At 32.4% G+C, this 15435-nt stretch overlaps 3 protein-coding genes across 3 annotated transcripts; 2 read left to right on the top strand and 1 right to left on the bottom strand.

The window, feature by feature from the left end:
• The first annotated feature begins 10576 nt into the window (after positions 1-10576).
• Positions 10577-11433, top strand: LOC111620215. The gene is made up of 3 exons (XM_023362115.1): positions 10577-10746; positions 10865-11028; positions 11095-11433. The coding sequence occupies exons 1-3, from the start codon at positions 10651-10653 to the stop codon at positions 11273-11275; spliced, it is 441 nt and encodes a 146-aa protein (XP_023217883.1). The 5' UTR covers positions 10577-10650; the 3' UTR covers positions 11276-11433.
• Positions 11434-11929: 496 nt separating this feature from the next.
• On the bottom strand, positions 11930-13573 carry LOC111620214. The gene is made up of 2 exons (XM_023362113.1): positions 13496-13573; positions 11930-13404 (listed from the first exon to the last, which is right to left on the bottom strand). The coding sequence occupies exon 2, from the start codon at positions 13356-13358 to the stop codon at positions 12315-12317; it is 1044 nt and encodes a 347-aa protein (XP_023217881.1). The 5' UTR covers positions 13359-13404; positions 13496-13573; the 3' UTR covers positions 11930-12314.
• A 139-nt stretch (positions 13574-13712) lies between these two features.
• On the top strand, positions 13713-15051 carry LOC111620213. The gene is made up of 2 exons (XM_023362112.1): positions 13713-13935; positions 14030-15051. Exon 2 carries the CDS (start codon positions 14076-14078, stop codon positions 14667-14669), a length of 594 nt encoding a protein of 197 aa, XP_023217880.1. The 5' UTR covers positions 13713-13935; positions 14030-14075; the 3' UTR covers positions 14670-15051.
• Positions 15052-15435: the final 384 nt, after the last annotated feature.

Here is a 15435-nt window from a genome sequence, read left to right as displayed (position 1 = left end):
ATTCGCGATTATTTTATTGAAATAACAATAATAATACAGAACAAAAAATTATTTTGATGATTTGGACAAAGAAGTAAATAAAATATAAAATTTTCTTGATAAGTCTTCTTACTAGATTGTCTTTTCATCGATCACAAAGCATACATTCTGAACAATAATTTATTAATAAATTATTGTTCAGAAGAATGTTTATCTGAATGAAAAAGCTGTTTGTCAGCTTGTGACATTTCCAATCTTCTGGTCAATCCTCCTTTTCTCAACAATAGCAGTGAGTTAGAAACTTGAACTTTTTCGTTTTTTGTTTTCTTGCGATTCCTGTGAAAAGATTATTTTTGTGTCAAAATTAAAATTTTCTATTAATTTTAATTTGTAATTTCCATAAAATTTTTCAATGAAAGTATTGATTTCCTTAATTCTAAAAAGGTACTGTATATGAATTTTATGGAAATTTGTTATTTTTTAAATATATCATAAAATATGTCCATACATCTCAGATTATATCTAGAAATAATTAAAAATAAAAGTTTTTGATAAATTTCAATACATTTATCTTTTTCACAGCCAATTAGTTCCCAAATGATATTTTAAGTTTGATAGAAACTGTAAGTATATCGCTGTTAAAACAGTTTTTTTTATAATTTTCAAAACATTGTTTAAAACAGGGCTTCTTAAACTTTTTTTATTCACGACCCCATTTATGATTGTGATTTTTTTCGCGACCCCCAAAAAAAATATAAAATAAAGATATATAAACAGCATACATGATAACATGAACAACCCACATATATAAATATTTTCTGATGATTTATTGATTAGGTAACAATATATATACATATGAAAAAATGTAGTTTTAGAATTTGTTTAAAAACATACGAAAATATAAAATTAAAAATTGCACGAAAAGTTGTAAAATTGTATTTATTATAGTTACAAAAATTACATACCCTATTTTTCATCAAAATTGCATTTTTTGCAATAACATAAATAGAAGAGAATATTGGGCAAAATATACCAGCATATATAGCGCAGCCGTTAAATGGTTTAAGTATACAAAAATTAAAGGGAAATTGTTTTTTAATGAGACGGATGTGCTTGCTTTTTACTGCATAACAAACTAAATCTTGGTGCAATGTNCATATATCGTAGATTTCATCGTGTTTAAGAATGTTTAACGGAAATACTACACTTTCTAATTCAATTTTCGACATACTAAGAAATCTGATTTTATTAATAAACGGTTCTAATACGTGTCGACAACGTTCTGCAAGAATTTCCTCCGGTGGAAGACAGAAGTTACTTCTTTCGTCGTAAACGATATTGACTAAAGCCCAATTGTAAATTGCTTTAAAGAGCCGAATTTCGGTTAGAGAGTCGGGATATATGGGACGAGAAACGTACCTGTCTATAGTTGTCTTTCTACAATGTAAAAAGTCGTTTCCGTTGAATATAATGGTCGAAGCACTTTCGAACACTTTCCAACAATAATACTGTATCAATGTGTCATTCTGGTCGCAGGCAAAGTCGTGGATCCGGCAGACATTCGAAATGCACATCTTCCGAATGAGGTAATTTCGACATTGCTTTAGTAATTCTGAATTTTTATTAAATTTACTTTGAATGTACGTTTCCATTGCATTTTCGATCGACAGATAGACAATACACTCATCTTGAAGATATCTGTAAATATCAGGTTAATAATACATTTAATAGGGAGTTAAATGTCAACAGGTTACTCGATAAAAGTAAATAACTTTCTCCAAAAAAGACTTGAGCTTACTGTAGGTTCTGTCTTGCTGTATCTTTATATGGACCGGTACATAGTTGAAGGGAAATATTTTGTGTAATTTCGTTAATTTCCATGTTATTAAACAGAAAATACTATTTCGTCAACGTTGGTATAAACGTAAAACTCACATCATACCCCTCATTTACACTTGAACTGGATCGTCCATTAAACTCATATATAGTAGGGTCAGACTTAATGATGATTTTACTCGTTATTATCATTTACAAATTTTTATAAAAGTCATCCCTACCCTCAAAATTAAGCTTTTTTGCCATTTTATAATAATTAAAAATAAAAGATTTTACTCGTTATTATCATTTACAAATTTTTATAAAAGTCATCCCTACCCTCAAAATTAAGCTTTTTTGCCATTTTGAAATAATTAAAAATAAAAGTTTTTGATAAATTTCAATACATTTATCTTTTTCACAGCCAATTAGTTCCCAAATGATATTTTAAGTTTGATAGAAACTGTAAGTATATCGCTGTTAAAACAGTTTTTTTTTATAATTTTCAAAACATTGTTTAAAACAGGGCTTCTTAAACTTTTTTTATTCACGACCCCATTTATGATTGTGATTTTTTTCGCGACCCCCAAAAAAAATATAAAATAAAGATATATAAACAGCATACATGATAACATGAACAACCCACATATATAAATATTTTCTGATGATTTATTGATTAGGTAACAATATATATACATATGAAAAAATGTAGTTTTAGAATTTGTTTAAAAACATACGAAAATATAAAATTAAAAATTGCACGAAAAGTTGTAAAATTGTATTTATTATAGTTACAAAAATTACATACCCTATTTTTCANAGACCGTGAGACGGCGAGACAAGTTGTAAATCTTGGATTATTATAATTACATAAAAACATAAAGGCACTGCTGTGAAAAAATATAAGAGATACTTCTAGTCGTCATTAGTATACATAGCGGTGTGTGTTTTGCTCTCATATGAGTATACATACAGAATGTATCCTGTTCCAATTATAAAGGAATGAACTTTCGTTAGTAAACTGAAAATAATATGTAATCTGATTATAAAACACGAAATCGTGTTGCTGAACTCAGAATTCTGGTTTATTAGGTGATATGCAAGTAATTTCGGGTACTTCTTGATCCACAGAGAACGGCATGTGTGCCACATTCCCGACTGCTCTTTGCTCTGTGATAAATATAAAAGCATACAGCACTACGTCACTGCACATGTTGCCTGGCATCTGTTTAGCTAAGCGATTGGAGTTGATGGTTTTCAGTCTAAGGCTGAACTGAACCATCAGAACCTGAAGACTGCACCCTGTACGCCAGATTCACTCTTCTGTCTTAGTCATTATACAACCATTTGTTGTGAATGAGTCGGTAAGCAGTGCCTTGGTGAATGTTAAATGTTGTACATGTTGAAAAAGACATGATGGATCGAGAAGTTGTGTTTTTTGCTGTTGCTTCAAACTTGAACTGCAGAGTGAGAAATAGTTTGCCTTTCTCCTATGCTTCATTGCTGTAAAATAAAGCAATTAAAATAATCTTACCAGGCGAATAATCTATTCTAGTGGCAGGATGCTGTCCATTCTACAGTTAGTGCTGAGTACTTCAGAATTAATTTAAATTTTTTCACGACAAACGACAACGTTCGATGAATTCGTCACTTACGCGATTCGTTTATAATTTTGGCTTACAAGTTTGCTTAATGTACAATGCGCTGTCTGCTGTGCCCATGGTCAAAGGTTACACTCATCTTAGTTTTACGGAAGATTATAAAGGAATAATCGTCCCAGTATGTGGGACAATTGACCAGTGTGCCTATTTTTAACCATTTCGCCTCTTGATCCGAAAGAAGGCATTTTTCACGCCAATCATGAATCGGCTGGGTGCTCTTTATCCCATGCAGCCACGCTAGAAGTTTGCAGTGATATTTCTCAGATGAATGCACACTGCCTCAAATGTAATATATTATGATAAAATGATAATATTCACATTATATCTCTCCAGTTATAACAAAAATACTATATCAATTTTTGTTTATTTTATATTCTAATGTTCAACGCCACCACATTGTATAAAACCATTAAACACCGATATCTCGTCGAGGGGTCGGCCCTAAGCAAATAGCTGCCTAAATGGAATTTTACGGGTTTTCTTCACGTGTGAAATAGTTCCATTCCCATAGAAAGTCCTCATGAGTGGTGCTCTCTTAGCAGACTGCCCACGTGTTGCGTTGCCTTATTTCATGAATCCAAACTAATTTAAATTACAGTACTAATTATCCTTTTTAATCCCATTATTCTTTCCTTCTTTGAAAGCTGTGGTGGTGAGATCTGTCCTCTTGTCGTCCCTGTTTTTAAATTTCACAATATATTAATTTTACAAGGTAAGCAATAAGTTTTTACACTGGCCAAAAATTGATCTAACAAAGCAACTTCTAACTCGAGTAATTCAGGTATCTTTTGTGTTTCGGCCATTCCTTGATTTGTCAGTTTGGATTTCTCTGCCAAACGTATGCATCCGCCAGTATAGCTTTCAGATCCATAATGATAATGAAATTCACTCANGGCAGGATGCTGTCCATTCTACAGTTAGTGCTGAGTACTTCAGAATTAATTTAAATTTTTTCACGACAAACGACAACGTTCGATGAATTCGTCACTTACGCGATTCGTTTATAATTTTGGCTTACAAGTTTGCTTAATGTACAATGCGCTGTCTGCTGTGCCCATGGTCAAAGGTTACACTCATCTTAGTTTTACGGAAGATTATAAAGGAATAATCGTCCCAGTATGTGGGACAATTGACCAGTGTGCCTATTTTTAACCATTTCGCCTCTTGATCCGAAAGAAGGCATTTTTCACGCCAATCATGAATCGGCTGGGTGCTCTTTATCCCATGCAGCCACGCTAGAAGTTTGCAGTGATATTTCTCAGATGAATGCACACTGCCTCAAATGTAATATATTATGATAAAATGATAATATTCACATTATATCTCTCCAGTTATAACAAAAATACTATATCAATTTTTGTTTATTTTATATTCTAATGTTCAACGCCACCACATTGTATAAAACCATTAAACACCGATATCTCGTCGAGGGGTCGGCCCTAAGCAAATAGCTGCCTAAATGGAATTTTACGGGTTTTCTTCACGTGTGAAATAGTTCCATTCCCATAGAAAGTCCTCATGAGTGGTGCTCTCTTAGCAGACTGCCCACGTGTTGCGTTGCCTTATTTCATGAATCCAAACTAATTTAAATTACAGTACTAATTATCCTTTTTAATCCCATTATTCTTTCCTTCTTTGAAAGCTGTGGCGGTGAAATCTGTCCTCTTGTCGTCCCTGTTTTTAAATTTCACAATATATTAATTTTACAAGGTAAGCAATAAGTTTTTACACTGGCCAAAAATTGATCTAACAAAGCAACTTCTAACTCGAGTAATTCAGGTATCTTTTGTGTTTCGGCCATTCCTTGATTTGTCAGTTTGGATTTCTCTGCCAAACGTATGCATCCGCCAGTATAGCTTTCAGATCCATAATGATAATGAAATTCACTCACCAAAACAATGTATATGGACATTTTCTTTTGTAAAAAGACAAAATATACTGAGTAAATTATATTTCCTTTTATAAGTTAGTTAAAAATTTCATATAATTATAAAATATCTGGCAATTTTTCAAGTGGCAGAAAACACTCGCGTAAAGATATGGATATTAACTATAAAAATTAAGAGTATTAAACCAATTCGTTTTACACCAATGAAGAAATTACTGTGACAATTTTATTTAAAAATTTAAAATTAATATTTTATTCATATATTTTAATTTATTTTGAATTGTAAGTTGTAATTTGCATAATTTCATACTTCGACATATAAAAGAATACGAGCAAAGACTGTCTTCACCACAGAAGTACTGTACAAATTTACGTTTTGCCAGCTGCTTTTATTTATTTAAAAAATGATTCTAACTATTATTCTAGATATAGTGGTTGCAATATTAAAATTTATTTTAATTACAGAACTCAATTCAGCCTCTAGAACAACCATCGTGAGTGTTTTAATACGTTCAAGCTCTTCAATATGGTAGCTGAGTTGTACTTTATATGTATATATTTTAATTTCAGGTAACGTGTTTATCGTGTCTTAGCTTTCTCGTCATGGTTATGGTCATTCTGAACGAATATATTTATGAGTTGGTGGGAAGTTTCGATGTTTTTCCCGTAACGATCTATTTCATGTTTATGATAAGCATACAGCACTACGTCACTGCACATGTTGCCTGNCTAACATGGCTGATCATAGAGATTTCGCAATCTTTATGTCGCTGTTGATTGAAAATTTAGTGTTTTTCAAATCCCTAAACTGGTTTTTGTTGTTAGTTTGTAAACTGACGGAAAATCATAATGATAATTCGAAGAATGTGGAAAAAGATTTGATGTAATGATCTATGGGAATGTATAGTCTGACGTTTTATTTTTAAATAAGATTTTAATCAAAAAATTAAGAATTTTTTTTACCATCCTAGACTTGTATTTGTATTAAAGCAGAAAAATAAAATTACGTGTTTTTTGAAAAATTTCTCGTGTAATTAATCGTGGACGATACTCTAAAATGGCGCACTTTTAAGTTAAAATCCTGCTTTTATTACGTAAATCAATTTCTCAAATAGTAAATTCGTTAACTTCACTAAAATATGACATAAATTTTGCATATTATAAGTGGAAAAGACGTCAAAGTTACATCATAGAGCGCACGTTGTCTAGGCGGAAAAACCCGAGGCTCTAGCGTAAATTAAACCAATTTTTTTCAAAATGTTTCTTATCTGATTGTTCAATATTACTTGTATTATGGCTTTAATACTACCGTTTAATATCGGATTTATACGAGATATTAAACCGCAGTCTTAGAGCGAGCGAACTCGGGTAAATTGCTGATTTGTACCTGTTGTTTCGAAATCAACTTCACCGAGATATAAATTCATGGAAACGATGTGAAATTTGGCTTTTGGTTTTTGTAGCTTAAATATATTATAAATATCATTTTATCAGCAGATAGATACTTCAGAATCTACTCATCACAGACTAAAATAAAAGGCACGTGTCTATTTCTTTAGCATTGTCCATAGATAATTACAAATTTACAGTTTAGAGAATGTAATTTGACTATGAGAAACTGCTTTAAAATGTGAAATTCTTTAAAAGAGTATGGACGATAAATATCACTGCAGACAGTTTATTTTCCATTGTTTTGTGTTAGAAATGGAGATAACTGAACAATACTGACGTACAGGAGAGCCCATCTGATGTACGTGGAATTACAGCATGTTGTTGGATTAATTAAAAGATTTTGTACATCCCTATTGTACACGCGCTTTGTTTACTGATTAATTTGTCGTATCAATCACGATTGCGAATGTTTTGTCGACCACACGTGTAGCAGACAAGTAGCGATTGACAGTACTGTAGATCAGTGTCTCGCCCAAGCATCAAGCCAGATTACATGAAAATTTCACGTATATCAATCAACCTGCGGTGGAGTGTTGGATTAGTAAGTGATGGACAATAAAGAATCTACTGTATTTTATTTCGCTTTTAATCGGTGTTCGGGTAGTAAAGGAAAGACTTGGGACTCCTTATATAATTTCTACTGACTGCTCTTTAATTTTGAACGTCCGTCCGTATGATACGATGGATAAGGAGTGAGGAAGTCTACTGTAGAACGTTCATGGTGTAATTTTGTAAGTGTACATTTATAAGAAGTATTATTAAAATCAGTTTTACATTATGATAACTGTGTAGCCCCGTGAGTGTCTTTAGCCCACAAGACAAAAGTAATACAGAAAACAAGAAAAAATAATACTTCCTAAGTGTTTTAGGATTGTCTTTTAATCATACCCATCGTCAGTGCCGTAACTAGGCAGGTGCACCCGCACAGGGCCCTCTTGAAAGGGGGTCCAAAATGCATGTATATGTTTTATTATTTTCCCAAACCTAATTAATTAAGGAGCCTAAATGCAAATTCTTGCACAGGGCACAGGAATGGCTAGTTACGGCACTGTTCATCGTGAACTCGTCCAGGCCCAGAATGGGGGGACGATCCAGTGGTGAGACGGAACTGAACAAATCCGAGGCAGACCATTTCCAAAAAATTTCTCGGACTGTGCCCGGATATGATTTCGGATCCACAGAGCTGTTGACTGACTGGTTAACGTGACTGGATTGTATTTTGACGACCGACTTTTTCAGACAACACTCTCATAATTTAACAGATATTATTCTATGTAGTTTTAGATTAAAAGAACTTTTCTAAGGTTCATTTTTCACAAATTGATCAACGACTAACGGCCGAGAATTCTAAAAAAACTATAAAATACAGTGGTGCCTCGTACAACGTACTTAATCCATTCCAGGTGCACGTCCATTAAGTGAAAAGTCCATTATACGAAACGTATTTTCCCATAGAAATACATGTTAAAACATATAATTCGTTTCTCAGCATAAAATAACCGTACTGTACCATTAAAAAATTTGAAAATGGAGCATTTACCAATTATGCCGGGTAGTCAGATGTTATAAGGGAGAGGTGGAGGAACACTTTCTTCGAACATTCATACAGATACAGACTTTTTACACATTGCAGCAGGTCTCTTTTTATTGTTTTTTAATCGGAGTCAGATTCAGGAGTGGCTACCGGAGCTGGCAGGGTCAATTCCTCTTGTTCCATCCTTTGTTTTTTGGCAGCTGACTTCTTGAAAAATATGTCCAAGGTGGTCGGTTTCTCTCTGTTCTTCAACACCTTTCGGAAATGACGGGCAAGGGTGTCATTGTAGAGATCATTGATCCTGTTGGCTTCAGCTTTATTTGGATAATGAGTGTTGGTAAAACTCCTGAACCTCTCCCCATTTGACAAGGAAGTTTTTGTCAACTTTCACTCCTTCTGATGATGTCTTGCTTTGTTTTAATTGAAATCACCTTTCTGTTTTTTTTAGAAGCCATGATTTGCAAAACACTTGAATAAATTAAATACCATGCACTGAGGTGATGTATGTAATAAACAAGGGAGCAAGCCGAATCCCAACGAATATACATGTTCGGCTTACATGTTCGGATGTGTCGCGCGGAATCCACACATAGCTACAATTTATTTTGTGTTATTTATTTCTGTGTTTGTTATATCTAGGGAGACTCGAGAGACTCTACTATGTCATCGAAACAAAGTAGAACTAATTCTTCCGCATCAAACAAGAAAAGAAAAACTTTATCTTTGGAATGTAAAGTTAACATTATTAAAGACTTCGATACAAAAATGAAAATTTGTGAATTGGCAAAGAAGTTTGATCTTGAAGTTTGAAGAAGTATTATCTCTGAGATGAAAACAATGTTAAAATTATGGCGTAATAATCAAGTAAATGTGAAAGATTGTAAAATAATATAGGCCTAATTTGTTATACATATATATTATCTAAGATTTTATTAAACATTTTTTTCTAAATTATTGTTTTCTTTAGTCTCCGGCCCCAATTAAAAATTATTTGTATGTATTTATATGCGAAATTATACTCCGACTTACGCGGTTACCGCTCGGTCCCACCTATCGCGTAAATTCGGGGTATTACTGTATTGTATTTTCTTGAATCATATTCTTAGCTTTATCACATGCAGAAATCCTAGTAAGTTGCTGAGATCTTCTTAGAAGATGAATGCACAACTGCTTCTAACTTAAGTTTTTATGATAATGTGGCGATATCTTTATATCTCTCCATTTATCACAGCAATATTGTATCAAGTTTTTCGATTGTACTGTATATTATAATACCTAAACCACACTGGATAACACCAGTGATAGCAGTGAGGTTTGGGTCTGAACAACTGAATAACTAAGTGTAATTATACGGATTTCGATCACGTATTAAATAGCGTTTCTCATAAAAATTCTCTAAGGCGACAACACCTGGCAGACGCCCATGTGTTGTGTTGCCTTCTTCAATCAATTTAATCCAATTTAATATTTTAATATTTAATATTTAATCATACGACCCTATGGCCATTGGCCTTTTTCAAGGGTTAAAAGAAAAACTAAATCCAAATCTAAATCCAAAACTCGTAAGTCTTTTCCATTACTGTATCCATTATTCCTGTCGTCCTCTTTGAAAGACAGGAATAATGGATATAGCACTGGATACAGGAATTGAATAAGGGATACAGTACTTCATTGCAGGCTCTGTATCTTAGAAATGTCCCGTTGCCACAAGAATTTACTTTCACGGGTTAACCAAGATCTTTCTTCAGTAGTCAAGGAACTGATATGACACGGTAATTACTAATTTCGGGAACTAAGGTATTCTTTATGTTTTGGCATTATTGGTTTCTCCAGATTGAATGACTCAACCGAAGTTACTCATCCACAAATACAGCTTTGAGATTCTTCGTAACACTGAATATTTCTCGCTGAAAAGTCTCTATTATGCATATCTATTTTCTTTTATGAAAAGGTTTAGAAACGTTACTTCTTTTAAAATTCATGTAATAAAAAAATTCATATTAATCATAATTCTAGAAAAATGGTAAGATATTTTATACGTGCATTACAATAGTGACGTAAAAATATGGAAATTACCTTAAAACTTAGGAAACATTTTTGTTTCATAACAATAAAGAAATATTTTTTAACGAATTTATCTAAAACTTAATATTATTATCGATTTAAATATTGATATTTTAATTTTTTTTGAATCGTAAGACGTAATTTGCATAATTCATTAGTTTGAGTTATAAATACATCAGAGCATAGGCGCTCTTTGCGTCAAAAAGCAGATTTACGTTTCGTTTTGATAGATTTTATTATATATATATTTTTTTAAAATGAATGATTTTACTGATTTTTATTGTGAAGAAGCCATTGGGATATTAAAATGTCTTTTAATTGTAGCATTCAATCGAGCACATCAAAGAACCATTGTAAGTTTTCCAGCATCTATTTGCAATTTTTTGTAATTTCATCTTACTTGAAAGCTATCAAAACATGAAATAACACTTAATTGTTTTACATTTAATTTCTTATTTGATAATTTTTCAGGTTATATGTTTAACAAGTTTTACTTTTCTCATCATAAACATGGTTATAATCAACGAATATATTTATCGAGTGGTGGGTAGTTTCGATGCCTTTCTCACAGCGCTGTACTTAACGTTCATACTTCTCCTCTTATACGTTACTCAAATAATGAGATTGTTGGTGAAGTAAGTACTGTAATTGCCTTAATTTCTTTTTATACCAGTTTATAACTTGTTGTTCTTGTTTTTCAGAAAGTATTTTGTTCCTCCTGACTCTGATAATCCAGGATCCGTCGTGATACTCCTCTTGGGATTGTCTCAAACTTTTGTGCTGTGGTTTTTCCCGAACTTGTTGCTGGAATTCGTATCCAAGCTTTCAGAAGAGCATAACAACAAACTGAAACAATTTCAAGCAAAACAAGACTCAAACTAATTATCCAGGAAATAGTCAATTGTCGCGTTTTGACGTTTGTTTTCAAAAACCATTTTTGAAAATAAGATTTTAACCAAAAAATAATCTATATATTTAGAGTAGTTTTATACCAACATCATTGTCTAAATTTCAACCCTTTTTTTTTTAGTTTTAATAAATCTATGAACTATATTTATTTATGCAAATTTTGTCTTTGTATTTCCTTTTTCGTGAAGTTTTAATAGCAACGCGATTGTGAATAATTTTAACTTAGTATTTGCTTTTATTATATAGATATAGACAATCTAATCAGCCATATTGAATGCAAAAATGGCGTTACTAGCAGGCTTGTACGTCGAGTGTATACGGTGCTTCAATTTCAATATTACAAAATGTTGGAATGATCTACTTTAAATTGCTTTTTAAGGAATGTGAAGTTTCAGGATATTTAAATTTCAAAAAGGAATGGTTTATGAAGTGTCGGGAGACAAGTTGAAGCAGACTAATTATTTATAATAATATTTCCCATTCTGACATTGGATCGCATACTAAACCTATGGTCATCCCTTGAAATTACTGTAGCATATACTAACAGAAATCTTTGCTTTACGTATTATATTTCAACGTTTAATCTATAAATTTGTTCATCCAGACTTTGAATGCTCTGTATGCGCTTCATGTTATTAAAAATAACAGAAGCTCAATTAGCCAATAATCATTTAGATGGAATTGAGTATACGGGAATGAATTCGTTATTTTGATGGAGGGAACTCGCAGTCAGCGGAAAATATCCGTAGAGTTTAACAGGCTATGAACACAATTTCCATCAATCATACACAACGGTTAGTCGCAGCTCGTTAAACAGTTTGGCACTTTCTGGCCGAATGCTTAAAATTACGTTAAAATTATTTATCTATATATGAAATAGTTAGACGCAAAAAAGAGAAACGAATGTGACTACATATGTCAATTTTAATTTATAATTATACAGAAAATATTCTTCTTTATTTTTACAATTTTTGAAAATAAATAAATTAAATTGTTTTTATATCTAAAAATATCAATGTACATCGAAATAAAACACAGATCTCGATTTTATGTCTTTTTCCGATGCATTTTTGCACAGTTCGGCAAACTCGGAATCGGGAATATAAATCTCCGCACTGCTCAATAACTGAACTGAATTTTCTTCTCTCAATTCCTCATTCGGAATAGAAGCTTCCAGAAAAGCGTTAGAATTCTTTTCCAAAAATATCGGTTCTTTCAGACTGATTAGTCCATCAGAACGGCACGAAAAAGATTCTAGTTTGACTAAAGTGGAATTAATTCCTACAATGCCTCGAATGTTCATCAAAATTCCTTCTACATTGCAATGCGTGATGGGTAACTGTAAACTTTCAATAAAGCAATCTTCCATCACTACTACGTGGCAAGCGAAGAACTTGCGCATCAGTAATTGTCCGATACGTGTAGATCCTAAATTTCTGCGATTTTTATATATAAAGAGTGGGTTATTAAAATTTTCGTCAGTATACGATTCTTGTAATCTGTTTGCAGTCTTCTCACTAATTGTTGGAAAATTTGATAAATCCTCATTAATCGGATAATCACGTATTGCATTGAATTCATTTGGTTTAAGTACGTGAAGTTGCTGAAAAATGTATTCCAGATTATCATAGTCCATAACCAAAAATCTAATACGAGAAAGGTACGGGTTTAAGATAGCACGACATGTTTCTCCTATGGTAAAGTCATCGAGATTTTCGTTAGATTCTTCTTTGTCTCTAACTCTTAATTTCGCCCAATTGTATATTGCGGAAAACAGAACAAATTCTGTTAAATTTTCAGGATATATCGGACGAGATACGAATCTTTCGATAGTTTGATCTTTGCAATGAAGAAAGTCTTCGCCATTTAAGATTGTTTCCCAGTGGAAATCGAACATTTTCCAGCAATAGTATTGTAATATCGTGTCACTCTGTTCGCATGCAAAATCGTGTATTTGACTGACGTTCGTATATGTCATTAGTGTTACGAGAAAGTTGCGGCATTGCTTGAACAGTTCCGGAATTTCGAATTCTTTGCTCAATACATAAACCTCCATTGCGTTTTCAATCGATGTCAGAAAAGGATTGCCAGTTTTGATAAAACTGTCAAAATCAAGTAAAATATTAATTTAACAATTAATCGTCAAACAGTTAATATTTTATTAATGATTATTTATAATTTAATACGACTTACTGTATAATTCGTGCTGTGGTAACATAAGACAAGCGTAGTTTAATGATGGAATTTTGCAAATGAGGATAATATACCACTCCATTANTGAAAGACCATCTAATACAGCTTATATTATTTACAAAATTAATATTTTATTTTTCGTTATGTAATTACTTATTAATTAATCAGTCGTAACAATAAACGTGTGACAATCGTTAATTACTACAATAGTTTTATTGGATTGTTTATGAAATTTGGTCTTTCATCAATCTAAGAAACACGAGTACAGACGATAATTTCATTGACGTGCACTGTGTTACTGGGAAAATATTCAAAGTGTCCAGCAACTGTTTAGTGAGACTCAGCAATTATCTGTTCAATGGAGTAGCGTATTGTCCTCATTTGCAAAATTCCATCATTAGACTACGCTTGTCTTATGTTACCACAGCACGAATTATACTGTAAGCCATATTAAATTATAAATAATCATAAATAAAATATTAATTAACTGTTTGACGACTAATTGCCAAGTTGAAAATTTCGTTTACTTTTCAGTTTTATCAAAAATGGCGATCCTTTTCTGACGTCGATTGAAAATGCAATGGAGGTTTATGTAGTGAGCAAAGAATTCGAAATTCCGGAACTGTTCATGCAATGCCGTAACTTTCTCGTAACACTAATGACAGATACGAACGTCTGTCGTATACACGATTTTGCATGCGAACAGAGTGACACGATATTACAATACTATTGCTGGAAAATGTTCGATTCCCACTGGGAAACGATATTGAATGGCGAAGACTTTCTTCATTGCAAAGATCAAACTATCGAAAGATTGGTATCTCGTCCGATATATCCTGAAAATTTAAGAGAATTTGTTCTGTTTTCCGCAATATGCAAATGGGCCAAAGTAAGAGTTACATATAAAGAAGAATCTAACGAAAATCTTGATGACTTTATCATCGGAGGAAGATGTCGTATTATCTTAGATCCCTATCTATCTTGCATCAGGTTTTTGACGATGAATAATGTTGAACTGGAATACATTTTCGAGAAACTACATTTACTGAAAGCAAATGAAATCCAAGCAATACGTGATTATTGGATTAATGTCGATTCGCCAAATTTTCCAACTACAATTAGTAAGGAGACTAGAGGAAGAGCACGGGTTTGGTATACTTCTTGCTTTATATAAATGTGAGATCCGCAAGTTTTAAGGATTTTTTAACCACTCAACAGTGAAGGACGGATATACCCATTAAATTCTTTTAAGGGTATGGCCAAAAAGTAGCCAAAAACTACCGCGAAAAAAATTCACCTAGAAAATGACTTATGTAACAATAAAAAAAGGCTTTTGTTTACTAGACATAACTGTTTACAAAATTTTTTTCTAAAACGGTAATGAGAAAAAACGCGCGAAAAATTATTTTTAAAATTTTTCACGTTTATTCTTCACTACTGGGGGTAGAACCATACCTGTCTACTCCACTGTTGATTACGTTTTTAATAACATTTTTATATAACATTCGTCGTGATTGTTAGAAAACATCGCACGAGCTACGGATGAGACAAATGGATGAGACCTTAAACAGTTAGTTATTAAATGATAACATCCGATTGTGAAAGGAATTAATCGTCAAACAATTAATATTTTATTTTTCGTTATGTAATTACTTATTAATTAATCAGTCGTAACAATAAACGTGTGACAATCGTTAATTACTACAATAGTTTTATTGGATTGTTTATGAAATTTGGTCTTTCATCAATCTAAGAAACACGAGTACAGACGATAATTTCATTGACGTGCACTGTGTTACTGGGAAAATATTCAAAGTGTCCAGCAACTGTTTAGTGAGACTCAGTAATTATCTATTCAATGGAGTAGCGTATTGTTCTCATTTGCAAAATTCCATCATTAGACTACGCTTGTCTTATGTTACCACAGCACGAATTATACT

The sequence above is a fragment of the Centruroides sculpturatus genome, unplaced genomic scaffold (genome assembly GCF_000671375.1).
Source record: "Centruroides sculpturatus isolate CEXI.00-Female unplaced genomic scaffold, Cexi_2.0 scaffold231, whole genome shotgun sequence".
Classification (NCBI taxonomy): domain Eukaryota; kingdom Metazoa; phylum Arthropoda; class Arachnida; order Scorpiones; family Buthidae; genus Centruroides; species Centruroides sculpturatus.
The sequence above is the reverse complement of the archived record's forward strand: the minus strand, read 5'-3'. Positions and strand labels throughout refer to the sequence as shown.